Genomic DNA, 13,651 nt, shown 5'->3' with positions numbered 1-13,651 from the left:
GTTTTTCTACATCTCTATCTATTTCCCCAAAGGTTCTACTACTCTGGAGATTCTTTTTTTTTTAAAATTCTTTATTAATTACACTTTATTCACTTTGTATCCCCCTGTGGTTCCCTCCCTCCTCCTGTCCCAATCCCTCCCTTCCTCCGCCCTCTGCACTCATAGCCCTCCCCAAGTCCACTGATAGGGGAGGACTTCTTTTCCTTCCTTCTGATCCTAGTCAATTAGGTCTCATCAGAAGTGGCTGCATTGTCTTCTTCTGTGGCCTGTAATGCTGCTTCCCCCTCAGGGGGAGCTAATTAAAGAGCAGGCCAATAAATTCATGTCAGAGACAGTCCCTGTTCCTATTACAATGGAACCCACTTGGATACTGAACTGCCATGGGCTACATCTGTGTAGGGGTCTTAGGTTATCTCCATGCATAGTCCTTGGTTGGAGTATCAGTCTCAGGAAAGACCCCTGTGCTCAGATTTTTTTTTTTTTTGGTTCTGTTGCTCTCCTTGTGGAGTTCCTGTCCTCTCCAGATCTTACTGTTTCCCACTTCTTTCATAAGATTCCCTGCACTTTGCCCAAAGGTTGGCCATAAGTCTCAGCATCTGCATTGATAGTCTGCAGGGCAGAGCTTTTCAGAGGTCCTCTGTGTCTGGCTCCTGACTTGTTCCCTCTTTTCTCCTTCTTCTGATGTCTATCCTCTTTGCCTTTCTGGATAGGGATTGAGCATTTTAGCAAGAGTCCTCTCTCTTGATTAGTTTCCTTAGGTGAACAGATTTTAGTAGGTTTATCCTATATTATATGTCTATATGAGTGAATATATACCATGTGTGTCTTTCTGCTTCTGGGATAGCTCACTCAAGATGATCTTTTCCAGATCCCACCATTTACCTGCAAATTTCATGATTTCTTTGTTTTTTATTGCTGAGTAATATTCCATTGTGTAGATGTACCACAATTTCTGTATCCATTCCTCCACTGAGGGGCATCTGGGCTGTTTTCAGCTTCTGGCTATTACAAATATAGCTGCTACAAACATGGTTGAGTGAATGTCCTTATTGTGTACTTGAGAATCTTGTGGGTATATGCCTAGGAGTGGAATAGCTGCATCTTGAGGAAGCACTATTTCTAGTTGTCTGAGGAAGCGCCAGATTGCTTTCCAGAGTGGTTGTACAAGTTTACATTCCTACCAGCAGTGGAGGAGGGTTCTCCTTTCTCCACAACTTCTCCAGCATGTGTTGTCACTTGAGTTTTTGATCTTAGCCATTCTGATGGATGTAAAGTGAAATCTTAGGGTCGTTTTGATTTGCATTTTGCTCATGACTAAGGATGTTAAGCATTTCTTTAAGTGTTTCTCTGCCATTCGATATTCCTCTATTGAGAATTCTCTGTTTAGCTCTGTTCTCCATTTTTTAATTGGATTACTTGATTTGTTGCTGTTTAACTTCTTGAGCTCTTTATATATACTGGATATTAGTCCTCTGTCAGATATAGGGTTGGTGAAGATACTTTCCCAATCTGTAGGCAGTCGTTTTGTGCTGATGACAGTGTCCTTTGCTTTACAGAAGGTTTTCAGTTTCGTGAGGTGAGGTCCCATTTATTGATTGTGGCTCTTAGAGCCTGTGCTGTTGGTGTTCTGTTCAGGAAGTTGTCTCCTGTGCCAATGAGTTCAAGGCTCTTCCCCACTTTTTCTTCTAACAGGTTTAGTGTATCTGGTTTTATATTGAGGTCTTTGATCCACTTGGACTTTAATTTTGTGCAGGGTGATAAGTATGGATCTATTTTCATTCTTCTACATGTAGACATCCAGTTAGACCAGCACCATTTGTTGAAGATGCTGTATTTTTTTTCACTGAATGGTTTTGGCATCAGATTTTTGACATTTCTTTGTCAAAAATCAGATGTCCCTAAGTGTGTGGATTTATTTCAGGGTCTTCTATTCAATTCCATTGATCCACCAGTCTGTTTCTATGACAGTACCATGATCATCTCCTTAGATGCTGAAAAGGTATTTGACAAAATCCAACATCCATTCATGTTTAAAGTATTGGAGAGATCAGGGATACAAGGCACATACCTGAACATAGTAAAGGCAATATACAGCAAGCCTATAGCCAGTATCAAACCCAATGGAGAGAAACTTAAATCAATCCCACTGAAATCAGGGACAAGGCAAGGCTGCCCACTCTCTCCATATCTCTTCAACATTGTTCTGGAAGTCCTTGCTAGAGCAATAAGACAACTAAAGGAGATCAAGGAGATACAAATTGGAAAGGAAGAAGTCAAAGTATCACTATTTCCAGATGATATGATAATATTCCTGAGTGACCCCAAAAATTCTACTAGGGAACTCTTACAGCTGAGTAACACCTTCAGCAAAGTGGCTGGATACAAAATTAACTTAAAAAAGTCAGTAGCCCTCCTGTATACAAAAGACAAAAGGGCTGAGAAAGAAATTAGGGAAACAATAATAGCCACAAAGGACATAAAGTATCTTGGTGTGAACCTAACCAAGCAAATCAAAGACTTGTATGAAAAAAAATTTCCAGTCTCTGAAGAAAGAATTAGAAGAAGATATCAGAAGATGGAAAGATCTCCCATGCTCATGGCTTGGCAGGATTAACATAGTAAAAATGGCCATCTTACCAAAAGCAATCTACAGATTCAATGCAATTCCCATCAAATTACCGACACAATTCTTTACAGACCTTGAAAGAAAAATTCTCACCTTCATATGGAACAACAAGAAACCCAGAATTGCTAAAACAATTCTCTACAGTAAAAGATCTTCAGGAGGTATCTCCATCCCTTATCTCTGGAGATTCTTAACTAATGTCGATGGAAACTGAATGGGAATCAGCATGTCATAGGTGTGCACTGTCTCATCAGTGCAGCTGTGATGAAATTGAGGCTAACCTCAGGTGCCCACCTGTATTAGAAACTTCTCAGGTTGCTGTGCTCAAATACCCAACAAGAAGCAACTTTATGGGTGGAGGGACTATTTTGGCTTACAGTTTCACAGAAGATACCAAGTCCTGGTGGAGATGCAACAGATTATCTGACTTCCCTCATCAAATGCCCATGATGTGGAAGAGTAAGCCAGACAAAGCTCTCCTATGGTGTTTTATCACTGCAGTAGAAAGCAAAGTAGGACGCATAGCAAGCATGTTTCCCAGCTGACCCATCTTGCCAGCCCCCCATTTGGTTTTTGAGACAAGGTCTCACAACAGAAATCTGACTGGCTTGGAAGTTGGCTGTGTACACCAGACTAGTCTCTGACTCATAGCGTCGTGCCTGCCTCTGTCTCATGAGTGCTAGGATTACAGACGTGCAACATCATACCTGGCTCATTTTGAAATTGTTCATACCCGAATGTTGGAAAGAATGCTCTGGTTTGAAGGTGCTCCCAAAGATCATGGATTAAAAACTCAGTCCCTAAATGTAACACTGAGAGCTGGGACCTTCGAGAGGTGCCTAATTAGGTAGTGAGGTCTTTACTTCATGGTGGATTGATGTCATTATCACTTGGGTTGGGTTTTTGATGTGTCTACATGCCACTCCCTTTCTTCCTGCATGTTCATGCAGATGTGCTCTCATATTCTTCTATTTTCCCTCTTGGGATGACAAAAGAAGGCCCTTGCCAGCATGTGGGTCTCTTGACCTTGGACTTACTAGGCTCTATAAATGTGAGACATGAGCTTCTGCTCTTTGCAAATTTTTCATGTTTCCAATAGTCTGTTAGAACAGCACACAAAAAAAATCTAAACAAGGCAAAGCAGAGCGTGTATTCACTTGTGATTTGACAAGGACTAAGATGACCTTAAAAGTCCAGTTACGGAGTCAAGGTGGGAGCACTTGTTGCATAAGTGTTACTTGCAGGAGCTTCTCACATTACGTTTTAGAGTGAAGTGTTGAGAAAGGACATAATTATTGTATTTCTATTTCTAACTATGTCTAGCTCCTGGCCTTCCCTGAACCTCCCAATTACTTTTTGGTCCTGTATCATCTTTAGAAAACTACAAAGAATACCAATGGCATGGTTATTAAAGGGTCAGCACCCCCCTAATTTGATTGCTCTGCTCAGGCAAATGCTTTTGTGATTTGTCCTTAGCAATTAGAATTTAATCACGTTGGCTAAATCAATATGCAATAAAGAAACAAGCAGGCCTTTTTAAGTGGTCTATTTCCATAATGACTAACAGCATACTTGTCATGTCCCTGTCCCGCGGAGGTCACTGCCTGTCAATCCTATACCTTCTTCTACACAGTATATTGATCACAGCCATCGAGAGCTCATCCCAATGGCCTTGATGCTTGAATCAAGCTCATAATGATTTTGACCACAATACCCTTTTCCTAAAAGTAAAATGACTTGGCCACTTCCACAATTTCCTATGGTTCAGACTTTCACCAAATTTTCTTATTTCAGTTTTCAAAATAAATAACTTCCCAAGAGGTATGTGAAATAGTAATAGTAGTCTCTGCTGGAAGGTTGGTGGTGGTTTAATATCTGGAAATGCTTGTCTTATTTTCACTCAGGATCCAAGGATTCTTTCTGCCAGTGACCCCAAAGTGGGATCTGCTAGAGCAGAGGGTCAGGTGGAAGGAGCTAGTGTTCTGAAGGAGTGTGAAGTGTGCCTGGGCCTTCAGATCTTGAGGCCACTCTTTACCTTGAAGGGGTGATGGAAAGTGCAAGGTGATTATCAAGGTGTCTTCCTCCCTAAACTTGACATATAGTTCTAAGTGAATTGCTTAGGCTGTTTTGCATAATCATATGTAAATTGAATCAATTAAATACCCACAAAAGTTGGCTTGAGATATAAGATGTTTTACATAACTAGAGGGACAAAAACGTTTGTCCCTTCCCTGGGGTGGGAGGTGTCAACTGATGTTAGAAACTCAGCCACAAGGACAAAAAGAAAAAGAAAAAGAAAAAGCCCACCACCAGCAAAAAATCCTTTGACAAACAGTTGAAACTTAATGGAGACAGCATTTCCCACCAGCCATGAAAAACAGCGAGCAGTTTAGGGCAGTGAGTGGAGGTAACGTCTCCCCCCACATACGCCTTCTAAAAATGACAGGCTGGCAATGTGAGTAGCCACTGAGCGCAGCCCCAGTTTCCTCGGGAATGACAACAGACTGAAAGCCCTTGGCAGGGTTTAAGCAAAGCACCCCGGGCAGAATTAGACACACATAGCCGTGGTGACCTCTATTAGGTTAGGGAGCCCTTGAGCTTGAAGGTTAAAAGCAGTCTAAGAGAAGCATACCGGGAGGCCATGCTGTCAAAATGACATCTAAATATTTACGTTTATACCCACAGCCTGGGCTGCTCTCAGCACCGGTCCCATGAACTTCCGTTTGTAGTGTGCAGCACTCAGTGGAAAGATGCCAAAGTGGCCAAAGCACTGAGAATCAGACCCTGCTTAGCCTAAACTGTTCTCGTTCCCACCTCCACCCACCAAGGCTCAGGAGTTGGTAAAGGAGAGGAGGCGGAAGGACTGTAAGAGCCCGAGGATAGGGAAGCACGCTGTCCTCTGCTGTCTTCTGGACTTCACTGTAAGCGTGAACTCACAACAGCGAGGTGATCTGCACAAGACCAAACCAGCCAAAATTCTGGCCAGGATGTGGAGGATGATGTCCTGGTCTCAAGTCTTATCAAGGAGCTACTGGCAATTGGTAGCTGCTGGGAGAGAGAGAATCACTCTTTTTGTAGGGTGTGGCCACTGGGCAGGATTCCCATCCTGCAGTGGATGGCCTCATACCCACAAATACTAACGGACCATAGTGGGTTATAAAAAAAAAAAAATAGATACAAAGTTGGGAAGGAAATGTTCCCAATATATGCTGCTCTGTGTAAGGTAGGGATTGCTTGTAGTTCCAGGGGTGGCTGCCTACTAAGGGTACTTCATGTCCTCAGGGGAAACTGAAAGCAGCTTGCCCCCACAGGAAGCAATGCCATTTTCTGTAATCTGAACCTGGAAATTAATACCTGTTTGATAGGTATTTGGTGAAAGGAAGGTAGGAGGGAGGGAGGCAGAGAGAGAGGAAGGAAGGAACGGACAAAGGGAGAGAGATAGCACAGAGGCAGTGCAGGATCCCACAGCTTCCACGGATGCTGGCAAAGAGAAAACAGGAAGTGGGTGGTGGGCGGCAATTTAGTGGTCGTAGTGGTGGCTGTGGCTTTGGAAGGGAGGATGTCGCATAAGGTCTTGGCCTTTACCTGAGAACGCCAGTCCCAGAACCACAGTCGAAGCGGAATTCCACGTGGCCAGCAGCCATAATGATGGACAGGAAATCCTTGCTGCTGGTGTCATAGCTGTACAAGAGGACACCATCCCCTGAGTCTGGCCGAAATGTGATCTCGAACTCGGTGAAGGAAAGATAATGCTGAGGCTCCAGGGGCCAGGGCGTGGCGGCATAGGACCTCAGCGACTCTCTGAACTGAGGGATGGTCAGGGCGAATGCTGAAGAGACAAGCAGAGTATTAGAGATCCCTGTGTGTCTGAGGCCAGCTAGTGGCCTACATGGAGCTGTGATTTTGCCCTTCTGGGTAGGGACGGACATCTCCCAGTTGCCCTGTGGGAAGTGGGTGGTATGGCTGAGCATGGCTGAGTCCTGCCAGCGGAGTGCGGGTGGAATTTCTTATGATAGCTCAGGTCCGGCCCCTAAACTTCCTTCCTTTCATGTGCTCTTTCTTCTCCTGCATGCTGGGTACATTAGAGAATCAGAGCAGGTCTCTGGGGGGGGTGGACACTTTGCTCCTTGTGATTTCATGGGGCCGAAGGACCTCTAACACTACTCACCTGAGGTTATGTATCATGTGAACTAGAATCAACCCCCACTTACATGAGGTTACAGAAACCCAAGACATCCCCAGCCAGCCCTGGCTTAGTCATGGTCTTTCATGGACATGAGATTTGAGGAGATATTGCAAATAATTTTCCCTTGTGTAATATCTTAGTTTCAAACCTCCTGAATCATTCATAGATAAAATTGAATTACTTTCATAATCTTATAGCTTTGTGCTCTTGATTTTAAGTTTTGGATTCTGGAAAATAAAAGCTGGCTCACGCCTTGATTTTTTTTCCCCAAAATCTTTAAAATTTTCAGTCATTATTCCTGAGTGTTTATATGTACACAATGTGTGTGGTTGTCCATTACAAGTATATATGAATATATGTTTGCATATATAGAGATGATACAGTATGGAAAGATGGGATAAATCATCAGATCAGAGCAAAGAAGTAAAAACAGGAGCACACTTGTCTTATTACATTACTGATCTGTGTGTATACAAAAACTTTCCAATATGTTCTTGGAAACTGTCAGATATTATAAAGCACATGAGGTTTTAGTGCACTTAAATTAGCCCTGTACAAACCACACCAATGTAGGCTTTCTAAGTGCTTCAGGAAGGTCAGAGCAGCCAGTCCATGATTGGTTTATTTAAAGGAATATCTGTGCTTAGTTTAAAACTTTGGGCCTCTAATACTCTCCCATCCCACCCAGCAAAGCAACATGGATCCTTTAAGCACACACATGCTGCTAAATGGACACTGATGGAAGGTTGCGTCCACATGCATCAACACACAGCCAGAGCCCACCACCTTACCATCTTCACAGTGTCGGCCCCGGAACCCAAGAGGACAGAGGCAGATGTAGGAGTCGGCTTTGATGGCTGCGCAGGTGCCTCCGTTGATGCAGGAAGCCTCATCGCAAATCCCACTGCTACACTCCCCTAAACAGAGTGGGGACCACAGAGCCCGGTCACCAGGTGCTCTCCCAGAGGACTACACATCCTGACCCCAGAATCATGGAGGGCACCCTATACGGGGGCCAGCTCTCAGCAGAGGAGGACCTTTCTTCTTGGCTATCAGCTCGTGTTGGCCTGTCCTCTGGAACAGTCAAAGCCTTTTCAAACAAGCTGGACACAATAAATCAAAGCACACGTTTTATAACCACTGAGGAGAAGGATGGAACTGGAACTGTTCCTGCTTTTAATCCATCTCTCTGCTGTTCCTGAAAGCAAGATGGACAGCAAGTGACCCTCCTCCACCAGAGTGTTTATGTTAAAAGCGTCCTGATTGTGTGACCCCAATTAGCTTAAGTGCTGCTGCCTCACTGGTTCAAAGCGCAGACATTCAAGGCAAGCCTGGAAAAAGCAGAACTCTATTGCTGAGCTCTTCCTCTGGGGCAGGAAGAGGGAAAGTGTCACCGTGCTTTGGCACAAGCTCTGGACCCCTGCTTCTCCTTCCACAGTTAGTTTCAAGAGGGATAGAAAGGTACCTTACAGTAGAATGTGCTTCAGGATTATCTTCATGTCAAAGGATGGGAGCGAATGTGTGTGTGAGAGAGAATGTATGTGTGTATGAGGAAGAGTATGTATGTATGTGTGTGCGTATGTATGAGTGTATGGGAGAGAACAGGGATGTGTGTGTGTAGATTTATGTGTTTATGAGAAAGAGAGTGTATGAGTATGTGTATATGTGTAAGAGAGTGTCTACATGAGTGTGGTAAGTTAGAGAGAGTGTATGACAGTGTGTTAGAGAGCATGTATGTGAAAATGTGTGTGTGTGCTTGTGTGGGGGAGTGTCTGCGTGTGAGAGAGTATGCGTGAGAGTGTGTGTGTGGCAGAGTGTGTGTGTGTGTGTGTGTTGTGTGTGTGAGAAAGTATGTGTGTGTGTATCCTGTATGTATGAATACATGTGTTTAAGGGTGTGGGTGAGAGACTATATGTGTGAAAGAGAGTATGTGTATTTGTGTGAAGGAGTGTGTGTTTGTGTGTGTGTGAGAGAGAGAGTGTGTGTGTCTTTTTATCAAACAAGCAGAGTATTCTGGAAGAACTACTTTGATGTTTTCATGCACATCATGGAAACACAGTGACTTGCTCCGGGTTGCCTTTCTTTTGCAAGTCTCATCACAGTCTTTCCGGAAACACTGGGTGAGTACAAAGCACTTTTTCCAGGGAGGAGAGGGAAGGGGGCATGCATCTGCCAGCGATACCAAATCCAGCTGTGTTGTTTGCCTGTGTTCTGTGACCCTCAACCGCCTGATTTGGTAGATAACTCCCCAGAGATGAACAGTTGCTCCCTTAATTGGCTTTGTCTCCCCCACAGGGCTGGTCCCATCGTTCCTGACCAGGCACCTGCATCCCTGACTATAAAGATTCCCAGGGAGGAACTGCACAGGGCTGTGTGCTCAGTTTTCACAACAGACAAGAAAACCAACTTCAGGTGGCTAAAGTACATAAAAGCCCCTAGTCAATGGACCACCCTGGTGCATGGGCCTCTGAGACTCCCAGCTGCTAGCCACCTGGTCAAGTAAAACTAACCACCATCTCCTTTTGGTCACAGGTCTAAGTATACAGCCCCCAGGCAGAGTCCAGAGACTTTGGTCTGACAGCCAGACTCTTTCAATAGTGCTGATGTTTCCAGAGGAGGAGTAAAGTCTGTGGATAATTTCAGGTTCATGTGGTGTTCAAATCCTCCTTCTGCAATGTAACTTTTTATAAGAGGAGGGAAGAAAAGTGGGGCATGAAAGGCAGGTGGGTACTTCCTTGAGGTGTACCATAGGACTGCACTGTTAATGACATTCAAAGTCCCAGATGAGGGGCAGGAAGGGAGAGAGGAAGACATCCCACGGGGAAGCTGAATGGAGACCAGAGAGGGTGACAGTAGCAGAAACAGAGATTGTGAAGAATCAGAAAGACAAGAATGGCTTCATTATGGAGGCTGGGGGAGGGGGCAGGGAGCAGCTGGCTCACCTTCAAAGAGGGAAGATAGAAAGGACTCTGAAGAGAGGAGCAGAAGAGGGACTGCTCTGGCACCACTTAAAACTTAAGGGCACTGTGGACATGTTACTGCTGGAGTTGGACCTTGAGAGAGAGAGAGGTTCCCTGAGTTCCTGGAGCTGTTAATGGTAGGCATTAACAGCTAGCATGGTGGAAGACAAGAACTGGAGTTGGGAGCAGGAATGCGCTGAATACACTGGTTATTATGAACAGGAGCTCTTGATAAAGGAATACAGTGCTATGGACAGAACTCTATTTCCCAAACACACAGATTGAAGACATAACTCTCTAAACACTGTCTTTAAAAATGAGACCCCTAACATTACCTGGGATCCTAAGAGTTAGGCTAGAGTGCTTATTAGAGCATCTGGTCTGTCTAATAGCAGACTAAGGACAAAGGGTATGCACACAAAGAAAAGACCAACCTTGTGTGGACAAGGTGAGAAGATAGCCATTTATAAGCCAAGGAGAAAGGCCTGGGAGAGACCAACCTCCTGTGCACTTTGACTTTGAACTCCTAACTCTTTCAACTGTGAGGAGCAAATTTTGATTTAACCTTGATCATATTTTACTGCCATGTGTCTAGCAGACTCAGGCTGTCCCTGGAGGAAATGACTGCTGTGGTGTCCTCGGAGGTTGAACAGATGTTCTTGTTGCTGTAAAATAATCTGAGCTCTGCTGCCACTCAGGAAGAGCCCGCTCCCTCTGCAAGCCCCCGTCATTCCTCTACATGGTGGCTGTAATAATATTTTCTCTACTCTAAAATTAGGGTAAATGAGAGGGTAGACAAGAAAGGATTGGACAGAATTAGATTTTCTGGGGCTGGAGAGTTGGCTTAATGGCTAAGAGCATTTACTGTTCTTGCAGAGGACCCAGGTTCCATTACCAGCATCCACGTGGTGGCTCAAACCAGCCTATAACTCCACTTTCAGGGATCGACACCCTCGTATGGCTTCAGAGGGCACCAGGCACACACACAGCGCACATCTATCCATGCATGCAGATATGGATGCGTCAGGGTAAAAGGTCAAAGTGCATGCTGCTCTGGGCAGTGGGCTCAGGCGAAAATGGTGGCAAGGCACAGTGTTTGGCCTCGGGATGGATATACAACACAGACTTGGGTTCGTCACTCCTGAAGCCCAGTGTGAACTAGTTGTCCCATGACTCACCAAGACCAGAAAGGAAGTCCCTAGGTCCTCTCTAGTCCCTGGGCACTCACCAACATCAGCTCCATTGAGGGCTTTCCCCAGTGGCCAGGGCCTCATGTCGATTCTCTTCCCATTCACAGCAAGTGACTGCACACAGCCTTGGAAGCCACGGTTTGTCCCTGTCGCTCTGACCAGCCAGTAAGCGCTGGGAGCGCCACCAAGGTACAGAGGTGTTCGGAAGGTAATTTTACTGTACTGGCCCTTTAAAAAAAAAAAAAGCGAAAACTTTATCTCACTTTAAAAATAGCAAGAAAAGAAAACCCAAAACACAACAGATTGCGATGAAGGGGATGGATGAAATGTAGGTTAAAACCTTAGGGACTCCTTTATCTAGGTTTGTCTTTAGGACATGGCCCTCCAAGGCAATAAAATCCAGTTACTGACTACCATAGCCAGTTCAGCTGAGTCCTTAGAGGGCTGAGCTTCCAGAAGCAGTGGTTTTGGAATGGCTGGAAAGGAAGGAAGGAGGTCACGTCCAAGCCAATCTAACAGGCGCTCAAGCAGGCTGGCATCCAAAAACAGCAGCGCACTTTCCAGTCCTCACACCAATCTACTGTGTACCTTGGATGGGTCATGGGGCTATTTCTGCGCATCCAAAGGTTGCCTGTGTGGGTAACATCTGTCCTTTCACAGTCCCAGCCACCTTCCTTGAAAGTTTCTCATGCATTTTTTTTTCTTTTAAATTCTCAAGCGTTACCTTCGGTCAGAGACTCAAACCAAGGCCAAACCAACAGTTTGAATTGTAAACTTGCAGGTTACAGCATACAGAGCTGATGTAGGTGACAATTACAACATCCATGGTTGTTCTGGTTGTAGTTCGTGAATGTCATCCTCTAGCTTAAATGATAAACATGGGAGCTGGGGAAAGATACAGCCCTACAACTTAGGAAACGTCCCAAATCAGCTCCTTGTTATAATGGGTTTGTGCCCTCAGAGTGGTTGCTCCCAGCAAGTAGTCATAGAATCACTGTTTGCTCTTTTCTAATGAACACAGGAGGAGGGACACATAAAGAGGAAGCTGAACCACTCAGTACTTAGAAGGCTTTAAGGGTTCTTAAGTTGTCTGCCGTCACCAGCAAGCCATTTCCATCGCAGGAATCAAATGCTCTCCTGCCTGCTCTGTCCAGAAGAGTCAGTTCCAGATCCCATCTTCACTGTCCTCTTCTGGTTTTTTCCCCATCCAGGGCCACAGGAGAGCCTAACGCTCAATACTTGTTCCTGGGATATAAATGTGTGAGGAGGTTGAATTTGCCGACTTTGGCCCCTGGTTCTCTGGGCATGTGGGTACCCAGGATGCCAAATGGCAGCCTTTAACAGTGTGGGGTAGCCTTGAGGCATAATGTTACTCTCTAGCTCTCAGGAGACCTGGAGGAAACCCTACCAGGAAGAGTTGTCCCGGATTCTCAGTCTTGCTGACTCCTTCTTCTGCCCTGTTCAACTTCTCTTCTCCAGTACTGGTCTTCAGGGAGCACTTTCTAAAAACATCCTATGCACAGGAGCTCACCTTGAGCCTGTTTCTGGGCAGCCAGCTTAAAATAGAATTCCTGTCTCTTGACAGTTATTAAACAGTCCCCAGCTGCGGGCCTGCTCACACCTGCTATGCTTGCATGGTCCCAGCAATGCAAACTTCATCCTGACCAGTCTTAAAATCACATGCTTTTTACACTTCATTTCTATAGTCAATAAAGTCATAGATTACTGGGATTGGAAAAATACAAAACCTCATATAATGCCAGTTCCACTGTTTACTGGATTCTATGCATATCTAAATCAATGGTTTACATCTGCGACCTTTGGACTACCCCCTAGGACAGGGATTCATTGCTGAAACTGTCTCTTACATCTGACAGACTCCCCAAGGTTCTCCCAGAAGGCTGACCCTTCTTCTCCAAGCTTCTTTCTTTCATCTAGGCTAAAAAAAAGTTGCCATCTAGCTCCACTGGAGTCATTTCAGGTCAACTTCCTGCTTTCGTGGCAGCCCCTGGGACACGCTCTTATCTTTTAGAACGTCTTCACGTTCCTTCCAAGGGTTTTGTGCTTCAGGATCACTGAGACAGAAGGTTGTTACTTCACTCCTACATGTCACGTCTCCACTTACACAGATGTGTAAGATTCTTTAGGTTATCGGGGCCTCTGTGTGACCCTGTTTGCCACTCTTTATTAAACCTCCCTGCTTTCCACCACCCTGTTCTCCCAGTAGTGTTTGGGGCTCCCGGTTGAAGCTTCTCTATTCTTATCGAACTTCATTTTGACCATTTCTTACTGTTGTACTAGAATCGTGCCACTCTTTTTTCCTCTTTAGCAATCGCCAGGTACTGGAATTCATTAGAGTTGGAGCCTTGTTCCTTTTGACCCAAATCAATTTAACTTTCAGGCATGGCCCCTTATTACATCGTGTCTTGCTAGCAAGGGCATGGCGGTGGGGAGGATGCTCAAACATAGGCATGAACACTCCCATGCTGCTATTTCCCTTGGAGAATATAGAGACCTTGCTGATTGTGCTTGGCTTGGCTCTCTGCCAGGTATTAATTCAAACTGTTTGTTCTAGAAAGATAATCTTCAAATTACCATGAACATAATAGATATGTGAGTATCTCAGTGGCCTTCAGAGTGACCCAAGAGGAAACTAACCTCCTCCTACAATGAAGCATCCCAATAAGGA

The 13,651-nt window shown here is 44.9% G+C and overlaps 1 protein-coding gene across 3 annotated transcripts in view; it reads right to left on the bottom strand.

Annotated features, from left to right (window-relative positions):
• Egflam (EGF like, fibronectin type III and laminin G domains) overlaps positions 1–13,651 on the bottom strand; it is a 179,968-nt gene that overhangs the window by 32,246 nt on the left and 134,071 nt on the right. For all 3 annotated transcript variants that reach the window (XM_055601137.1, XM_055601138.1, XM_055601139.1), the window contains 3 exons: positions 11,001–11,190; positions 7,604–7,729; positions 6,212–6,455 (listed from right to left, as the gene is read on the bottom strand). In XM_055601137.1, coding sequence (XP_055457112.1) covers positions 6,212–6,455; positions 7,604–7,729; positions 11,001–11,190 — 560 coding nt within the window. The remainder of the gene's footprint in view (positions 1–6,211; positions 6,456–7,603; positions 7,730–11,000; positions 11,191–13,651) is intronic.

The sequence above is a fragment of the Psammomys obesus genome, unplaced genomic scaffold (assembly GCF_907164565.1).
Source record: "Psammomys obesus unplaced genomic scaffold, mPsaObe1.curated_primary_1811, whole genome shotgun sequence".
NCBI classification, from domain to species: domain Eukaryota; kingdom Metazoa; phylum Chordata; class Mammalia; order Rodentia; family Muridae; genus Psammomys; species Psammomys obesus.
Note: the sequence above shows the minus strand (reverse complement) of the source record. Positions and strands in the feature narration are given on the sequence as shown.